General features: G+C 34.9%; 1 protein-coding gene across 8 annotated transcripts in view; it reads left to right on the top strand.

Annotated features, from left to right (window-relative positions):
* Positions 1–19,457, top strand: part of LOC143255074 (uncharacterized) — a 47,374-nt gene extending 27,917 nt beyond the window's left edge. For 6 of the 8 annotated variants that reach the window (XM_076510136.1, XM_076510139.1, XM_076510140.1 and 3 more), the window contains 2 exons: positions 2,972–3,066; positions 17,333–19,457. In XM_076510136.1, the coding sequence (XP_076366251.1) occupies positions 2,986–3,066; positions 17,333–17,680 (429 nt within the window). In that variant the 5' untranslated portion in view covers positions 2,972–2,985 and the 3' untranslated portion in view covers positions 17,681–19,457. Of the gene's footprint in view, positions 1–1,205; positions 1,520–2,971; positions 3,067–16,121; positions 16,989–17,332 lie in introns of those variants that run through there. The other 2 variants (XM_076510132.1, XM_076510133.1) reach the window with 2 other exon arrangements.
* Positions 19,458–19,686: the final 229 nt, after the last annotated feature.

The raw sequence follows: 19,686 nt of genomic DNA, 5'->3' as shown, positions 1-19,686 counted from the left end.
CTACTAAATTAGGGACGGCTAGCGAAGATAGCCTTCGATTAGCTTTGTGCGAAATTCAAAAAGAAACACCCCTACTCACTTCAACAAACCTATATTTCTACCAGTTTTGAACACTATGTGTTTATTCTTTACTCACTAGAACTAGCATGTTTATAGTAGTTTTGAAAACTAGGTCTTTATTCTTTACTCACTACAACAAAATTTAATACTTTTACTAGTTTTCAACACTATGTCCTTATTCTTTACTCACTATAAAAATATATATTTCTACGAGTTTTTTACACTATGTTTTTTCCTCACTCACTGCAACAGACATATTCCTACTGGTCAAACACTATGTCTTTATTCTTTACTCACTGCAACAAACATATATTTTTACTAGTTTTGGAAACTATGTATTTATTGTTTCTCAGTACAACAAATATGGATTTTCAATTGTTTTGAACACTGTCTTTATTCTTTACTCACTATAAAAATATATATTTCTACGAGTTTTTTACACTATGTTTTTTCCTCACTCACTGCAACAGACATATTCCTACTGGTCAAACACTATGTCTTTATTCTTTACTCACTGCAACAAACATATATTTTTACTAGTTTTGGAAACTATGTATTTATTGTTTCTCAGTACAACAAATATGGATTTTCAATTGTTTTGAACACTGTCTTTATTCTTTACTCACTACAACAAATATATATCTATATTAGTTTTGAACACCATGTCTTTATTGTTTATTCACTACAACAAACACATATTTCAACTAGTTTTGAACAATGTCTTTTTTCTAAACTCACTATAACAAACGTATGTTTCTAATATTTTTGAACACTATTTCTTATTCTTTACTTTGTATAAGAAACAAATATTTATACAAGTTTTCAACATTATGTCTTTATTGTTTACTCACTACAACAAACATATATTTTCACTTGTTTTATAGATTTTTGAGCTATTTGAACAGTCTTTATTAATGTTTCTTGTATTATTAAGTCTTGTCATATGTTTACGACTATGCAAGTGACAACACACAAAATTGGAGGAACGGGTATATGACCTTGGTGATTTGTAAATAACTGAAAAGTATTTTCCTACTATATATTTTCAACTATTAGTGTTAAACTTGGAGAAAAGAAGCTTAACATAAAATATACGAAGATTATACTTTAGATAGTATTAATATGCATAAAATATATAAACACAATATATTAGTTTAAATCGATGTCGTCAGAGCGCCAATTCGAACGTTTCTTCGAACTTTTCGTTGTTGTCAAAAGTAAAACCGTATGCTAATTGTCAAAGTCACACAATTTCTTTGACTTATTCATCCAGAACCTTCAGTGAAATGCCGATTAATTTAAAACTACACTGAAGTTTAAGAACATTGACGAAGTCCTTCCAACGAGAGTCATTGGGAAAAATCGATTCTTCGTTCCGGTGGTGAACTGGAGAACACGATGTTTCCTCTGGTACTGATATTACATATTTGTTCGGCGGCATTGTGTGTAGTAGTAACTGGTTAATACTCAACTATGATGCTTTTCATTAGAACACTTTATATTTTAACAATATTATAGTAATGTAGTAGTGTATTAATGTGATGGGAGTAAAGTAAATATGGTTATTTAAGGTTAATTAGGATTAAATAATGTTAACTTCGTTTATAGATTTTACGGATCATTTTCTTTTCGGCATTGTTTATACGGTGTGGTGTATTTGTTTATCTAAAGCCTCAGTGTGATGTAGTTTATCTGAAGCCTCAGTGTGTGTTAGTTGTTTATTTAAAGCCTCAGTGTGATGTATTTGTTTATTTAAAGCCTCACCATGATGTATTTGTTTATTTAAAGCCTCACCATGATGTAGTTGTTTATCTAAAGCCTCAGTGTGGTGTAGTTGTTTATTTAAAGCCTTACCATGATGTAGTTATTTATTTAAAGCTTCATTGTGATGTAGTTGTTTATCTAAAGCCTCAGTGTGATGCAGTTGTTTATCTTAAGCCTCAGTGTGGTGTAGTTGTTTATCCAAAGCCTCAGTGTGGTGTAGTTGTTTATTTAAAGCCTTACCATGATGTAGTTATTTATTTAAAGCCTCATTGTGGTGTAGTTGTTTATCTAATGCTTCAGTGTGATGCAGTTGTTTATCTTAAGCCTTAGTGTGGTGTAGTTGTTTATCTAAAGCCTCAGTTTGATGCAGTTGTTTATCTTAAGCCTCAGTGTGGTGTAGTTGTTTATCTAAAGCCTCAATGTGATGTAGTTGTTTATTTAAAGCTTCAGTGTGGTATAGTTGTTTAATGTCTCAGTGTGATGTAGATGTTTATCTTAAGCCTCAGTGTGTTGTAGTTGTTTACCTAAAGCCTCATTGTGATGTTATTTATTTAAAGCTTCAGTGTGGTATAGTTAGTTATTTAATGTCTCAGTGTGGTGTAGTTATTTATCTCTCGTATTTTGTTTAGTATTATCAGATAGTAATGTAACGTTGTGGTATTTTAAGATATTTACTTCTTTATTTATAGAAATATATTTTTATTGAGAAATTCTACTCGTAACTTATAGAGATTAACTGTTTTCCGCTTATTTTGGTTCATAAAGACAGACAAAGATAGCTTATATTTCTAGGTTTTGCCGTGACATAACATAGTATTGTAAATGTATCATAACATTATAATTGTAACATAGCATTACCCTGAAAATCTTGCATACCATAGCACGGAAAATAGGTACATAATGTGCATCTACAGAGAAACAGACACTACAATAACAATGTGTACCTGAAGCTTTCATACTAACACTTGACACAATATATTGTTTTCCTTTAAAAATTAATTGAAAGACGAAAACGAATATTCGACGTGCACGACACCTACCTAATCAATCACTACTAACCTATTCCCACGTATCCTGGCTGTCTATTGAATTAATAATAATAACCTTGAATTCGATGTAGAGATTGTGTGATGATTGTTTCTTTTAGACTTCGGAGTCGTTATGGAGGAAGGTGACACTAACAAAAACGATGCTGGGCTTTGTCGGTGTGGCTCACAGAAACCTCCAAAGAAGAATAAAAAGGTATTACATTTTCTGTAAATCTATAGGTTATAGGTAAATCTATTCTGTTATAAGCAAATATATGCCATTTTAGAATGTAATACTGTTGTGGGACATTCCACAGCAATGACACTGGAAATTATTCAAATTTATTTTAAGATAATCTATAACAATGATGCTGGTTGTAATTCAGAACTCATTGTATGATATTCCATAACAATGATACTGGTGGTGATTCAGAACATACTGTAAGATGTTTCATAAAAATGATGCTGGTGATGATTTAGAACTTCTTGTATAATATTCTACAACAGGGGTCACCAAACTTTTGGTGATTTGGGCCAGATTACTTGGGGAATGAGAAGCGTGGACCACATGATCATTATGCTCAATACTCATAAGCTAGAACAAAAGCTCTCTGTAAAAGACTTAACACTAAATTTAGGATGCCACATTAGCCATGTGGGAGTAGCATGCAATACACACATATAATGAAAAAGAAACAGAAATACAACCAATATTTTTATTTCCCAAAAGGTTATCAAAGAAGGTGACATTAGCAAAAACAATTGTCACATAGCTCATAGTGAGTACATGCAAAAGCTGCAAAAAACTTAGTGAGATTTATGAAATTGGCATTTGGCTTTCAGAATATCTTCAATGTTCGATTTTGAATTGCTGCATCCAATTATTAGAATTGCTTTCAAATGTTCATCAGTCAACCTTGATCGATGTACCGATTTCACATACTTCATTTTTGAAAATGCTTGTTCACAGACACAAGTTGTTCCAAACACTGATATCATACTAGATGCGAACTGCTTCAGCTTTGGAAAATCATCTTCAGATATGCAGCTGTAAAATTCAATAAGTTGCCCCTCTCTGTGTTTTGCTTCCAACAAGTCATTTCCTTGCAAATCGATGACCTCCAGCTGAAGTTCCACTGGCACGTCATCAATGACACAATCAAAAGGATTCTGAAAAAGGAAAATGTCACTTTTGATTCTGTCGAGATCCAAAAATCTCTCTAAAAATGCTTATTTAACTCACCAACAATCTTTTTCTGAAACTCCAGGTTGACATCTTCTGTGATTTCAGCATGAAACTCATTGAAACACTGAAAATGAGAGAGGTTTACTCCTTCCAAATGTACTTCAAACAATGACAGCTTTCTCCGAAATCCTTTAATGATTCTATAGAGATCACAGACAAGGTTATTCTTCCCATGAAGTTTCAAGTACAATTCATTCATGTGGGATGTAATGTCAACCAAAAATGACAACTTTGACAACCAGGTTGGATACGACAGAAGTGGATCAGCTCTATATTTCTCGATAAGAAATATATCTATTTCTCTTCTCAACTTATAAAAACGAAACAAGACTTTACCGCAGCTGAGCCACCTCACCACCGTGTGATAAGGCAAGTCACAGAAATCCGAATCAATTTCTTCAAGAAACGCCTTGAACTGGCGATGATTAAGTGCATGACCTCGAATGGAGCTCACTGCAGAAATGACTGGTTTTAGTACGCAAGAAATATCTAAGTCTTTTCCACAGAGTACTTGCTAATGTATGATGCAGTGTATGAATAGAGCGCTTGGAGGTTGACGATCTTCCAACTGTTTCCTGATCAGTCCCACCAGACCCTTTTTTACTTTAGCCATGTTTTTTCCTCCATCAACTGTTACACCTTTAAGCTGATTCCACTGAAGGTTATAGTCTTGCAAAGTTTTATGCACTTCTATGAAAATATCTTTTCCAGTTGTTCTTCCGTGCATGCTGCAAACTGATGCCAACTCTTCCGTGATTTGAAAGTCCAAATTAACTCCACGAATGAACACGAGAAGTTGTAACGTACTCGAGAGATCAGTAGACACATCCAGTGCCAAAGAATACCATAGGAAGTTTCTAGCTTTTTGCGTATTTGTAATGCGATGTTCTCTCCAAGTTCTTCTGCTCTCCATACAACTGGAGTTGCTGAAAGGCTTCTACATTCAAAGAAATTGGCTTTTTTCAGGACACAGCTTATTTGCTGCTTCCATCATACACTTTTTGATGAAGTTGCTGTCAGTTAAAGTTTTTCCTCGCTCTGCCATTCTATGCACTATTTTGTAACTTGCACGAGCGACAGATTCATTTTCAGCAAACTTTCTCGTGAAGAGATTCTTTAGAGATTCAAAAACACGTTTCATGGATTCAAATTTCTCAGAAAGCTACTTGTGTGATATGCACCGAAAGTGTTGCCGTTTTGAATGAGTACAATTTTCGGCATCACTATGAAACAAAACATCTGTCAACATATTTGAAATTTTCAGGAAAGAAAATTTTCCGTTCTGAGAAATTTGAACGCTTTTCTCACAGGGTTCTGTGTTTTTCATTATCTGATCCTGTTTTTTTTTTCACCCATCGTTATGGCTACTTTTAAAAGAAGAAAAGTGGACTCTGAGTGTCGTGCTTTCAATGAAGAATGGGGAGAAAAGTATTGTACTGGTCCAAGAACGCACAGCCCCCCAGTGGCTCAGCGGTATGTCTGCGGACTTACAACGCTAAAAACCGGGTTTCGATACCCGTGGGGGACAGAGCACAGATAGCCCATTGTGTAGCTTTGTGCTTAATTCAAAACAACAACAACCAAGAACGCACAAACAAAATATATTGAAACGTACGTTTGCCACGACACTTACCTAAGAACGAGTTTCAAAAAACGCATAACCCACTACTAAGAGAAATGAGCTTGCTGAAGCGGTGACCCTAGGCCGCTGAATTTACAAGACGAGTTGATAGGACGAGGGTTAAGTCTGTACTTGTTTTCGAAATCCTCATGCTTTCACAGATACATGCCTCGATATGAATAAACGGGTAGCAAGTATGAAAGAAGAATTTTCCTATTGGTTAAAAATGCGCGTGACAGCCTTGTTTCTTTTTATCATAACGTCTTGTGTTTGCCAGCTTAAAGCGACCATCGGTGTGATTTATTTTGTTATGACAGTCGGACATTTGATGAAATGTCACTTTTTATTTCCAAACGGCTAGCTGCTGGCGGGCCGGACAAAATGACCTCGAGGGCCGTAGTTTGGTGACCCCTGTTCTACAACAACGATACTGAGAGTGATTCAGAACTTATTCTATGATATTCCACAACAATAATACTGGTGATGATTTAGAACTTATTGTATGATATTCTACAACAACGATACTGAGAGTGATTCAGAACTTACTGTATGATATAACACAACAATGATATTGGTGGTGATTCAAAACTTATTGTATTATATTGCATAACAATGATACTGAGGATAATTAAGGACTTATTGCATGATATTCCACAACAATGTTCTGGTGATGATTCAAAACTTTTTGTATAATATTCCACAACAATGATAATGGTGGTGAGTCAGAATTTATTGTATGATATACCACAACAATGATACTGTTGGTGATTCAGAAGTTATTGTATGATATTCCACAACAATGATACTGGTGTTGGTTCCGAAGTTATTGTATGATATCCCACAACAATGATACAGATGGTGATTCAGAACATAGTGTAAGATGTTCCATAAAAAATGATGCTGGTGGTGATTCAGAACTTTTGGTATGATATTCTACAACAATGATACTGAGGGTGATTCAGAACTTATTGTATGATTTACCACAACAATGATACTGTTGGTGTTTCCGAAGTTATTGTATGATATTCCACAACAATGATACTGGTGTTAATTCAAAACTCATTGTATGATATTCCACTTCAATGATGCTGATGCTGATTCAGGACTTATTGTATGATATTCCATTACAATGATACTGGTGATGATTCAGAACTTATTCCTCTCGGTGTGGATCCCTGGACGTGGTGAGGGGACCTCCCAGAGAAGGTTCTGTTATTTTAGTTTTCCTCCTTTGGAGTCTAAATATCCACCCATATGTTTGACGTGCGTGGTGACCCGTAAAGAGGAGGAGATGATCCTGATTGTTGAGGGGTCCAACCCTAACATACCACTTTGGCCTTGAATTCTTGTAGACGGGCCGCCTTGGGATGGCCCCTTGGGTCAATTTGCTGGTCCAGTTGGGCTAGGGTCAACCAAGTACCAGTATTGGATGTTCTCAACGGGTGTTGTGGACATTATATCTGATGCTGGTGTTTGGGTATAGTGCTCACGAAACCCTGCTGTTGCTGCAGTGTCATTGTTTGACATTGAAGTGTATCCCCTCGTACGCCTCCATGGTGGATGGGGTCAGTGGGCATCGAAATTTCTCTTTTTTATTATTGTTCCTCCGAAGAAAAACTAAAATAAAATAGTGAAAAACAGTCCATAGGTAAATGATCACGTCTTGGAGATTCTGAGCAGCAATCTTCAACATCTGTAACACTTGTTGTAACTCATTTTCTTATGCTACATTTCAGACAAACCTTTAGGACAAATGTATTACTTTTTCATTCAGAAGGCACCAGAGGGACTTGCTGGCTCTCCAAAGTCAGTAAAGAAGCTTCGATCTAGTGACTATTGGTAGAAACATCCACATATCAAAACAGTGAACTCCTGTTGCATTCAAAGGCGATTGGGGATATACTTATTGAGGTTACACCTCATGCTACTTTGAATTCAACACGAGAAGGTATTGTTCAGAGGGATTTGAAGAACATTCCCGAGTCGGAGATTCTCGCTGGTATCTCCACCCAAGGAGTTTCTGCAGTGAGGCGTATCTCCACTCGCAAAGATGGAGTTACGATGCGACCAATATCCTCATTCTGACATTTACATCACCACGTCCACATGCCACCATCAACGTAGGTTATCTTAATTGCAGGGTACGGCCAAACATTCCAAACCATCAGATATTTCCAGTGTCAGCGGTTTGATCACTCAAATACGTCACGTCGTGGTTCCTTGACGTGTGCTCGTTGCAGTAGCAAGGACCACGATGCCTGTGAGTGTGAAACGGACCTTCATTGCATGAATTGCAATGGCTTTAATCCATCCTACTTTCGTTCTTTCTCTAAATAAAAAGAAAAAGAGGTGCAGCATTTGAAAGCAATTCATAACATTACTTACTCTGAGGCTCGATAGTTGCTGTCCACCACTTCATCTCGGACATATGCTGCTGCACTTCGTTCCACAACTACAGTGGGAGAGCAGACAGATCTCTCTGTGCCTCCAAAAGTCTCGTTCTCATACCAAATGAAAATTCTTTTGACCTCCATAGTTAAAAAGGTTGGTAAATCAACTTCAAAATCCATCTCTGTCCCTTACATACATTCCAGCAAATCCCAAGATCCACTTCCTTTGGTTCTGGTACGGGATTTTCTTGGGGATAGGCCCGGCATGGCCAAGCGTGTAAAGGCGTGCGACTCGTAATCTGAGGGTCGCGGGTTCGAATTCCCGTCGCGCCAAACATGCTCGCCCTTTCAGCCGTGGAGGCGTTATAATGTGACGGTCAATCCCACTATTCGTTGGTAAAAGAGTAGCCCAAGATTTGGCGGTGGGTGGTGATGACTAGCTGCCTTCCCTCTAGTCTTACACTACTAAATTAGGGACGGCTAGCACAGATAGCCCTTGAGTAGCTTTGTGCGAAATTAAAAAAAACCAAACAAATTCCTCGGGTATATCTTATTCTCCCACCCCACGATGCAAAACGATCATTTGTTCACGTTCTCAGTTGCTGGAATCCTCTTCCAACAGCAAATACCTGCCCAATCGACCCAGGACAGGATCCATGGAGGTCGATAGACCGTCCTCGAATAAAGACAGTAAAGAAAAAAGACGTGGTCGTAAACAGAAATGTTCTGAACCTAATTCGTCTACACATAAATAAAAATGGCCACCTTGATACAATGGAACTGTCGAGGTTTACGTTCTACTCTGGATGACATCAAAACACTGATTGATTCCTACCATCCTGTATGTCTTTCTTTACAGAAAACATTTCTGAAGCCTGCCAATACAGTCACTTTTCGGCAGTTTTCTTTGTACAGAAATGACAGGCTGCGTGATGGCTGAGACAATGGAGGGGTGGCACTGTTGGTTGATCAGCATGTGTCCACCCTGTCTTTGCCACGCTACACACCCTTGGAGGCCGTAGCCATCCGTGTTTCCTTGGGTCATACCATCACTGTGTTCTGTACCTGTCCCCTGGAGAGACATATGATCAATCAGACCTTGATGCTCTCGTTGAACAATTGCCTTCTCCATTTCTAATCCTAGGGGATTTTAATAAACATCATCCCCTCTGGGAAAGTGCTAATGTTGATAGAAAAGGTCGCTCCATAGAGCATATTCTCTCTAATCACAACCTTTCTTTTTCAAAATTGCTTCATATATTTATTTTCATGCGCCTCATCAGTCCTTTACTACTATTGATCTCTCAGTTTGCTCCCTTTTACTATTCTCCCATTTTTCATGGAGGATTGACAAATATCCACAAGACAGTGATCATTTTCCTATAAGAGAGGAAAGTTAATGTCGTCTTCTCTGGTTTCTCGAATCAAACAAGATTCGACTTGAAACGTCAACCAGAGAAGCCTTTCTCAAATGACAACATCTTTTATCAATATTCTTTGACATTGAGAAGGTTCATGATACAACATGGAGGTATGGCACTTTGCAAGAACCCCATATATATGGGTTATGTGGCTATTTGCCCATTTTTGTTTAAAAAACTTAATGGACAGGAGATTACAAGTATGTGTGGGTTCGACACTTTCCCGTTATTTTATACAGGAACTTGGAGTCCCTCAGGACTGTGTTTTGAGTGTCACACTTTTCAGCATAATGATTAATGCCATTACTGAACAATTTCCCCTTACTAACATATGTTGAGCAGCAGCTACAGACTGCCCTCAATCGTTTACTGAAGTGGTCCACAGCAAACGGCTTTATTTCTCTCTCTCTAAAACCGTTTGCATGCACTTTTGCCACCAATAGCGTATTCAACCTCATCCTGAACTCCGTATTGGTGAAATTGTGCTGTCTGTGGTCCCTGAGACAAAGTTCTTGGGGCTTATCTTTGACCATAAGCTGACCTGTATGCCACAATCAAGCAGCTACGGCTCAAATGTACAAGAGTAGTGAACATCCTCCGCGTCCTTTCATCCACCATTTGGGGAGCGGCTCGATGTTCTATGCTAAATATATATCATGCTCTTATTTGATTGAAACTCGACTATGGATCAATGGTCTATGGCTCTGCCAGACCCTCGGCCTTAAAGATTCTGGACCCCATTCATCATCAAGGACATCGGCTCTGCACTGGGGCTTTCCACACTTCCCCAGTTCAGAGCTAATGCATAGAGTCTAATGAACCGTCTTTACACCTCTGCCGTTTGAAGGTATCTTTCTGTATGCTTCGAAACACTTCGTTCCTTACCAAAGCATGCCACCTGGGAATGTGTTTTCCTTCCTCAGTGGATCATACTTTTTCAGAACAGATGATCTGCCATTGCTCCTTTTGGCCTTCATATCCAGGCACAGTTGGATGAATTTGGTCTGTTCTTGGATGACAATGCTGTATTCACTAGTCAACCCATCCCACTATGGCTTCTTACAGTCTCCAAATGTGACCTATCTTTAAGTCATCTGAGGAAAACAGACATTCCTGATTGGAAATACTGTCTGTTATTTGCTGAACATCTTTCGAACCATCATTCCATTCCTATTTATACAGATTATCAGGTGATTGTGTGGGCTCTGCCATGTTTTGTTGTGGCTCGGAAGTTATGTGCAGAATCCACTCTACAGCTTCTGTATTCCCTGCTGAACTGTACACCATTTCTCTTGCCATGGATCATGTAGAAGCTAAGAAGTACTCAAACTGACTCACTTATTTCTCTACTGACCCTGAAATCGCTTCATGTCAGTTCACACCCTGTTCTCGCCGATATTCAAAACCAACTGGCCCATTTCTCTTTAACATCTACTTTTATGGATACCGAATCACGTTGGTATTTGTGGGAACGAGTTACCCGACATCGCAGCTAAATCTATCTGCTCTGGCACTACCACTGCTGTGCCTGTTCCATACATGGACTATGGTCCTGTATTCAAGGCTCGGCTCCGTGCCATTTGGCAGTGGACTTGGAGTGAGCAACGTGAAAACAAGCTTTTCCAAATAAAACCCTATATTGAACTTTTTGCTTCCATAAGAATTGGAAAGAGGAAGTTGTTCTAACTTGACTATACATTGGTCACAGTTTTTTAACTCATCGTTTTCTTTTATCTGGGACTGATGCATCAATGTGTTGTGTATGTAACACTCAGGTCACAATACGCCACATTTTACCTTTTTGTTGTCATTACGACTCTCAACGATGGCATTATTTTAAACATGTTTTGTCCCAAGGTTTGTTCATAACGTTAGACAGTGTTATTGGAGATGGTGATGCTGTCCACCTTGGAAATGTTTTTATTTTTTAAAGGCCATTAATCTTTTTAATGCTATTTAGGTGTTTTTTTTATTTATACATTAGACCTTTTTTAAGAATTAAGGTCCATCTAGTTCGATTTGAAATCAGAAATAGCCATAATGTCAAATAACTTGGAACCAGGACTGGAAAAGCCAACTTCAGGTGACTGACGGTGGTTTTTGAACTTTCCTGTTATTCTTCCTGGCGAGTTATGATATTTACAATTATGCTACAGAAAGTCCTTTACAACTTGTATTACTGTAGTTTTTCTCTTATTACTGTAGACTAGATGTAAAAATTGGTTTTAATGCCATTTATGTTTTTCTTAAACTTTGTTTTGTTTTTACCTTAATTTTCTGTTACGAATTTTACAAAAGTTACTTTAATTTTAACGTTTTACCGGATGGTTGGCGCAGACAGCCAAGCTGCTTTGTGCTATAAAACACGAAACCGACCGACCAACCAATCAATCAGTACTTATTGTATGATATTCTACAACAATGATACTGGTGGTATTCAGACTTTATTGTGTGATATTCTACAGCAGTGATACTGGTGGTAATTCAGAATTTATTGTATGATATTCTACAACAATGATACTGGTGGTAATTCAGAATTTATTGTATGATATTCTACAGCAATAATACCGGTGGTGATTCAGAATTTATTGTTTTTATCAGTTTTGGAAACAAAGGAGTTCAACAACATATTAATTATATCTTTTATTCTCATTGGTCATATTGTGACCTATTGATGAGAATGCTGGGCTAGTTATCAAAATGTTCAAAGTCTATGAATGAACGCTGAATACATTATTGACTTTTATCCCTTAGTGCGTTATAAAGTTGATGGTTAATTTCATTATGGTTAAGAGATTTAACTTGTCAGTGTGCTCAGACTAGGAATTCGATAGTTTATTCTTTGGGTTTCCAATCTGAGGCCAGAAATGTGCTGTAAGAATGACGGCCATTTATGGATACTCAAAAATTTAGCAGCTGATGCTGTTATCTGGCTGCTTTCCATCAAATGTTGTAGTTCAAAATTAGAAAGGCAAGTAGGTCGAGCTGCAGTCAAGACGCACGGCCAGAAGACGACACGTGTGTCGAGGGAGAAGGATATGTCATAAAAGATGAGACATTAATAGTTCCAAACATTGCTACCATATGGCGCATTTTTAGGGACACGTTACTCGGCCGCCATGATGGATTATGACGTAATAGTATTACAAAGTATAGATTATAGAATGTGTTTCTACATGATGTCATAGTACCAAATTTTCCACCAGTGGCGTATTGATGCTCATAATATTGAATGATTACATAATAGTAACACGATTTAAAATTCGAAACATGTCCTAACAAAAATTTATTTATGAATTTGTTCTATTAAGAAGAGTGCCTTAATTAAAAGTAACTCAAGTGATTAAAGATTTAAGTATTATTGCTATAAAAATCTACACACAATAATTATTTTTAATAATTTATTTTTGTATATTAAAGAGCAAATTCAATGACTGGTTAAGTTGAAATATTTCACAGTCCTTCATTATGTGTGACCACGTAATACTCTCGAAACAATCTTATCTTGGCGTCAGTGTTCACACTTTTTGTGTCTGACCTTTGTATGTATTTGTTATTAATATCTTAACTTTAGACAGTCTTAAAGTTCCTGTACTTTAAATAATGGTAATTTATTATATTTACTGGTAGAACAAATATTGGTTATATTATAATAACTGTTTCATTCAAATAATGTGTGTGATGTGAGAAACATTGAAAGAGGTTTTTCTATTCCATACATTCAATTCAGGTAAAGATTGTCCGAAATACGATACCAATATTTCTTTATGTTTTTAAATTACTACACTTTCAAGAAGTTAAGACTATATATCCAACATTCTCTGTTATATTTAAACGAAAAATATGCGAGTTCTAGATTTAAATCCAGTATACTGAAGGTAGCAGCTTATATGGATTGTAAACATACTGGATTTATAAAACGAGAAATAAAAGATGTGTATTACCTTTAATCATAAGAATTTGAAAGATGCTGAAATAGAATTTCTTGGTTGTTTGTCCGTTTTACATAAATGATCGAAATACTTGTTTTTGATACATTCCCTATCTACATGTGACTATGAGATTACTTTTATATACACAGTCATATGAGTAAACATTTAAATATTCCCTAATATTCGAGTATGTGCGACGCTTTATAAATTCTGTTTGTATCTTGAACATCAGTTTTGAAACTGTAAACAAACTATACAACTGATTATTTGTCTAAAGCGAATATTAATCAGTTTATTGTTATAAAATTAATGTAGATACTATTACTTATGTAAAGTGAATATTAATCATTTTATTATTATAAAATTATTATAGTAACCATTCCTTGTGTAAATTTAATATTAATTAAAGTTTAATACTATTAAATTATTATAGCAACTGATGTTTTTGTTAAAAACACTGAGACCCCCGCTAGTACAGGATTTACAACGTTAAAATCAGGGGTTCGATTCCCTTCGGTGGGCTGAGCAGATAGCCCTTTGTGTCTTCTCTATACCAAAAACACACAAACACTGAATTATTATCAAAACTTAAATCACTTGGTTTTTGAACTATGTAATATATTTGTTCAATCAAGACAAATGATTTTCTCCTAAGTTGTAATATCATTGACATGTTACGTTAAGTAATGTTTTAAACAATCTATTATATCACTGAAAACATTTAAACACTTGTGCGATAATTAAAAGAGTAAGTTTTAATTAAGATATCATCCTTTTAGGGCAGTAAATTTAATTAAGTTATGAATAAGTGTTATGCATCCTTTATTATGATGATATAATTATCTAATGAATTAGTGTTATGCATCCTTTATTATGATGATATAATTATCTTATAAATTAGTCTTATGCGTTCTTTATTATGATGATATAATTATCTAATGAATTAGTCTTATGCATCCTTTATTATGATGATATAATTATCTAATGAATTAGTCTGATGCATCCTTTATTATGATAATACAATTATCTAATGAATTAGTGTTATGCATCCTTTATTATGATAATACAATTATCTAATGAATTAGTGTTATGCATCCTTTATTATGATGATACAATTATCTAATGAATTAGTGTTATGCATCCTTTATTATGATGATATAATGATCTAATGAATTAGTGTTATGCATCCTTTATTATGAGGATATAATTATCTAATGAATAAGTGTTATGCATCCTTTATTATGATGATATAATTATCTTATAAATTAGTCTTATGCATCCAATATTATGAGGATATAATTATCTTATAAATTAGTCTTATCCATCCTTTATTATGATGATATAATATAATTATCTTATAAATTAGTCTTATGCGTCCTTTATTATGATGATATAATTATCTTATAAATTAGTCTTATGCATCCAATATTATGAGGATATAATTATCTTATAAATTAGTCTTATGCATCCTTTATTATGATGATATAATATAATTATCTTATAAATTGGTGTTATGCATCCTTTATTATGATGATATAATATAATTATCTTATAAATTAGTCTTATGCATCCTTTATTATGAGGATATAATTATCTTATAAATTGGTGTTATGCATCCTTTATTATGATGATATAATTATCTAATGAATTAGTGTTATGCATCCATTGTTATGAGGATATAATTATCTTATAAATTGGTGTTATGCATCCTTTATTATGATGATATAATTATCTTATAAATTAGTCTTATGCATCCTTTATTATGATTATATAATGATGTAATGAATTAGTGTTATGCATCCTTTATTATGAGGATATAATTATCTTATAAATTGGTGTTATGCATCCTTTATTATGATGATATAATTATATTATAAATTGGTGTTATGCATTCTTTATTATGATGATATAATTATCTTATAAATTAGTCTTATGCATCCTTTATTATGAGGATATAATATAATTATCTTATAAATTAGTCTTATGCGTCCTTTATTATGATGATATAATTATCTTATAAATTAGTCTTATGCGTCCTTTATTATGATGATATAATTATCTTATAAATTAGTCTTATGCATCCTTTATTATGATGATATAATATAATTATCTTATAAATTAGTCTTATGCGTCCTTTATTATGATGATATAATTATCTAATGAATAAGTGTTGTGCATCCTTTATTATGATGATATAATTATCTTATAAATTAGTCTTATGCGTCCTTTATTATGATGATATAATTATCTCATGAATAAGTGTTATGCATCCTTTATTATGATGATATAATTATCTAATGAATTAGTCTGATGCATCTTTTATTATGGTGCTATAATTATCTAACAGATTAGTGTTAAGCATCCTTTTTATGCTGACTTAATTATTTATGAATCAATGAATTAATTACAAATGATTTCATTAGCTCTCATAAACATAATAATGATGTTTGTTCATTATTTTGTTGTAAATACATTCTCAAAAGATGTCTTTTCATGTAGATCAGATTGCAAAATCTTTATTGTGAGAAACAAATTATTAAAAAAAATTATTGTGTCCAGATTTTTATCACAATAGTGTTACTGAAATCTTTAATCTCTTCAGTTTATTTTATTTAAGATATTCTTAGGACAAATTAATTAATAAATATGTTGAGATATGTTTGAACTCTACTTCGTAGTACTAGTACGAAATCATTCAACATAGCAGCAGCAATATGACTTTGGTGACAAATTTTTGTACTATGACATCGTGTAGAAATATTTTCTCTACGTTGTTGCACTATTACGTAAGCATCCATCATGGCGGCCTAGTAAAGTGTCCCTAAGGGCAATGTGGTGGCAATGTTTGGAACTAATACTACCTCGTCTTTTATGACATATTTCCCTCCCTCGGCACACATGTGGTACTCTCTTGTGGTGTCTTTGAAGTTCCGCCCTTACTACTAACTTAATTCTTGTGGATGTTCGTGTAAACTAGACAACATAAAACGTTATTCATTGCTGTCTACGAAGCTTTTCTCTAAATACAATACAATCTAAATGCCATTCATCACTGTGAACGATTCCGCTACAAGAACAGGCTGTGGTACAAGCTGCAAAACCTTAAGTCATGAAACGTGACGTTTAGCGCAAGGTCGGGTTTGTTTTGAATTTCGTGTAAAGCTCTAGTACTAGCAATCAGTAATTTAGCAGCAAAATATTAGAAAGAAGGCTGCTACTCATCACCACCCGCCGCAAACTTTTTGTTTGCTCTCTTACCAATGAATAGTAGGATTGGCCATAACATTATCACGCCTGACGACTGAAAGAGCGAGCATGTTTAGTGGGGCAGAGATTCGAACCAGTAACCCTCAGATTATAAGTAAAGCACCCTGACCAGCTGGCCTGCTGTAACAGGTGGATAATGAAACAATCTAACACTGAGAAGATTAATTTCACTGGAAGATGTGAAACTAACATATTTTACCTGCAGATCAGAGATAAGTTATGGACTTATAAGGCTAAAATATGGAGTTCGATTCCTACGGTGAGCACATATAACTTTGTATTAAGACGTCTTTCCAGCTTTTACCTCCAGTGAAAAGTTATTTTTCTGTTAAATAGAGTTTGTTGATCTTTTATATTCAATTTATTTATCTTTTGAGCTTCTTTCTACGTAAAATCAGAACCTGTAAAAGTTGCGAAACTTGACTTTTAATTGTTTGTAGTAAACACAAAAGCCTCTCTGAGTTGAATACGTTACATGTGTGTGTATCCTGGCCTTTCTCAGGATGTTTCGGGTTTTAAAATGATCATCATTTTTAAATCGCCCACTGGTAATATCAGAGAAGTCGTAGTTTGTTTGATGTCATATACGTTTTATTTCTACAGAAACTGCGATTTTTTTCGCGACGGAAATCGGGCCAAGAGCATCGAGAAAATTCTTTACCTCTGGGGCCAGTGCCTTGCCCCCTGTGTGGTGAAATGGTCGTTCCTTGCAGAGCCCAGGAATACCGTGAAGCTGAGCTGATTCGGAAGAAGGAACAGGCTACCAGGGCAATGGACGGTCAGAGCGCGATCTCTGTAGAGGAAACAGTGGCCGAACAGCCGGTGTGTGGCTGTCCGAACTGCCGCAGGGAACGTGGAGAGCCCCAGACAGTGGAGTTGCTTCCCATGGACATTCAAGTTTCTCTTCAAACCATGGCTGAAGACAGTCTTCTTTTCTGTGAACTCCTCTAAAACCTGGTGTTATTTAGTAAAGAGCTTTCTGTTGCTAATGTGTTTTCATATCTTTGTTGTCTAATTAAGAAAACAACCTTACGTTATTTTCTACAAATATCCTTCTTTCTAAAAGTTCACGTCCAATCGTCTTTCTAACGGAATATTATTCACAGTAAAACCGTTTTACTGGAATAGGTAAATTAAAAATGTGTATATTTTATTTTATTATAAGTATGATTAAAAACTTTAATGTTACATTTTTAAAAAATTCAGAATTAACCCAGATATCATAACAGTTTTGTTCTGTCCTGGAGCTATATTATGTACTACATAGTAGCTGTGTCCTGCTCTGAAACTATATTGTGTTCTACATAACAGTTTTGTCCTGTCCTGGAACTGTAGTGTGTTCTACATAGCAGTTCTGTCCTGTCCCAGAACTGCAGTGTCCTATATAACAGTTTTGTCCTGTCCTGCAGCTATATTGTGTACTACATAGTTACTATGTTCTGTCCCAGAACTGTAGTGTGTTCTGTATAACAGTTTTGTCCTGTCCTAGAAGTGTAGTGTGTTCTATATAACAGCTTTGTCCTGTCCTGGGAATGTAGTGAGTTATACATAACACTTTTGTCCAGTCCTGGAACTATATTGTGTGCCACATAATAGCCATGTCTTGTCATAAAAGAGTAGTGTGTTGTATATAACAGTTTTGTCCTGTCCTGGAACTGTAGTGTGTCATATAAAATGTATACATTATGTATTGACAGAATATGTACAATGTCTATTGACAGGAAAATTTTAATGGTTTTTCGGAAGAATGTTTAAACGTATTTCTTTGTTACAAGAGAAAGATACACAAATAGCTATCTGTACTCTGCCCATCATCGGTATCAAAATCCGGATTCTAGCATAGAATTATCGCTGCGCCAGTGAGGAAATGGGTAGCTGCGTATTTATAGGACTATTAGTTGGCTACTAACAGAATGTTTCGTTAGCTATTGACAGGACAGTCTCATACATATATATTTCGTTCTTTCTTGACAGAATGTCTTCTTAGCTCTTGGCAAAATAGTTGCATATTGATAAAATTATTAGTTGACTCTTTACAGCAAGATCTGGTACACATATGTATTTTGTTGTCTGTTGACAGAATGAATGTTTGGGTGGCAGGATGGTTTTGTTTTTTATGGCAGGATCATGAGTTGTGCATTAACAGTTTCGTTGATCAACGACTCGATGGTCAGTTACAATAGACCCGTCTTTTCACACTTAGACATATCGTTACTTATTATTCGGATTTCATATTATTATAATAAATTTGACACTGTATCTATGAACAGTTAAGTCTATAAATTCTGCTACCATACCATTTTTCAAGAGTTCCGCTTCCTTATAACTATGAAACTACACAATGTTTAAACAATATTTCTTATTTCTTAACTTCCACTGTCTTTAAACAACACTCCTTATGTATTAATTTCCCATGTGTGTAAACCATACTTCTTATTAACTTCCACTATGTGCAAACAATACTTATTTATTAACTCACATAGTGTTGAAACAACACTTAATATTTATAAACTAACACTGTGTTTAAACAACTTTTCATATTCATTAAAAAGGTGTTTAAAAATACTTGTTATTTATTAATTTCAAATGTGTTTGAACAATACTTCTTATTGATTAACTTCCACTACGTGTAAACAATTCTCCTTATTTATTAACTTCCACTATGATTAAACAATACTTTTATCTATTAACTTACACTATACTTCAAAAACTCTTCTTATTTATTAATTTCCACTACGTGTAAACAACACATCTTATTTATTAACTTACATATTGTTTAGAAAATATTTCTCATTTATTAATTTACACTGTGTTTAAAAAAATAGTTCTTATTCATTAAATTACACAGTGTCTAAACAATACTTCTTATTTATTAATTTCCACTACGTGTAAACAATACTTATTATTATTAACTAACACTGTGTTTAAACAATACTTCTTCTGTATTAACTCACACT

Source organism: Tachypleus tridentatus, chromosome 7, assembly GCF_004210375.1.
Source record: "Tachypleus tridentatus isolate NWPU-2018 chromosome 7, ASM421037v1, whole genome shotgun sequence".
Lineage (NCBI taxonomy): Eukaryota > Metazoa > Arthropoda > Merostomata > Xiphosura > Limulidae > Tachypleus > Tachypleus tridentatus.
This window is presented reverse-complemented; position numbering and strand designations above follow the sequence as displayed.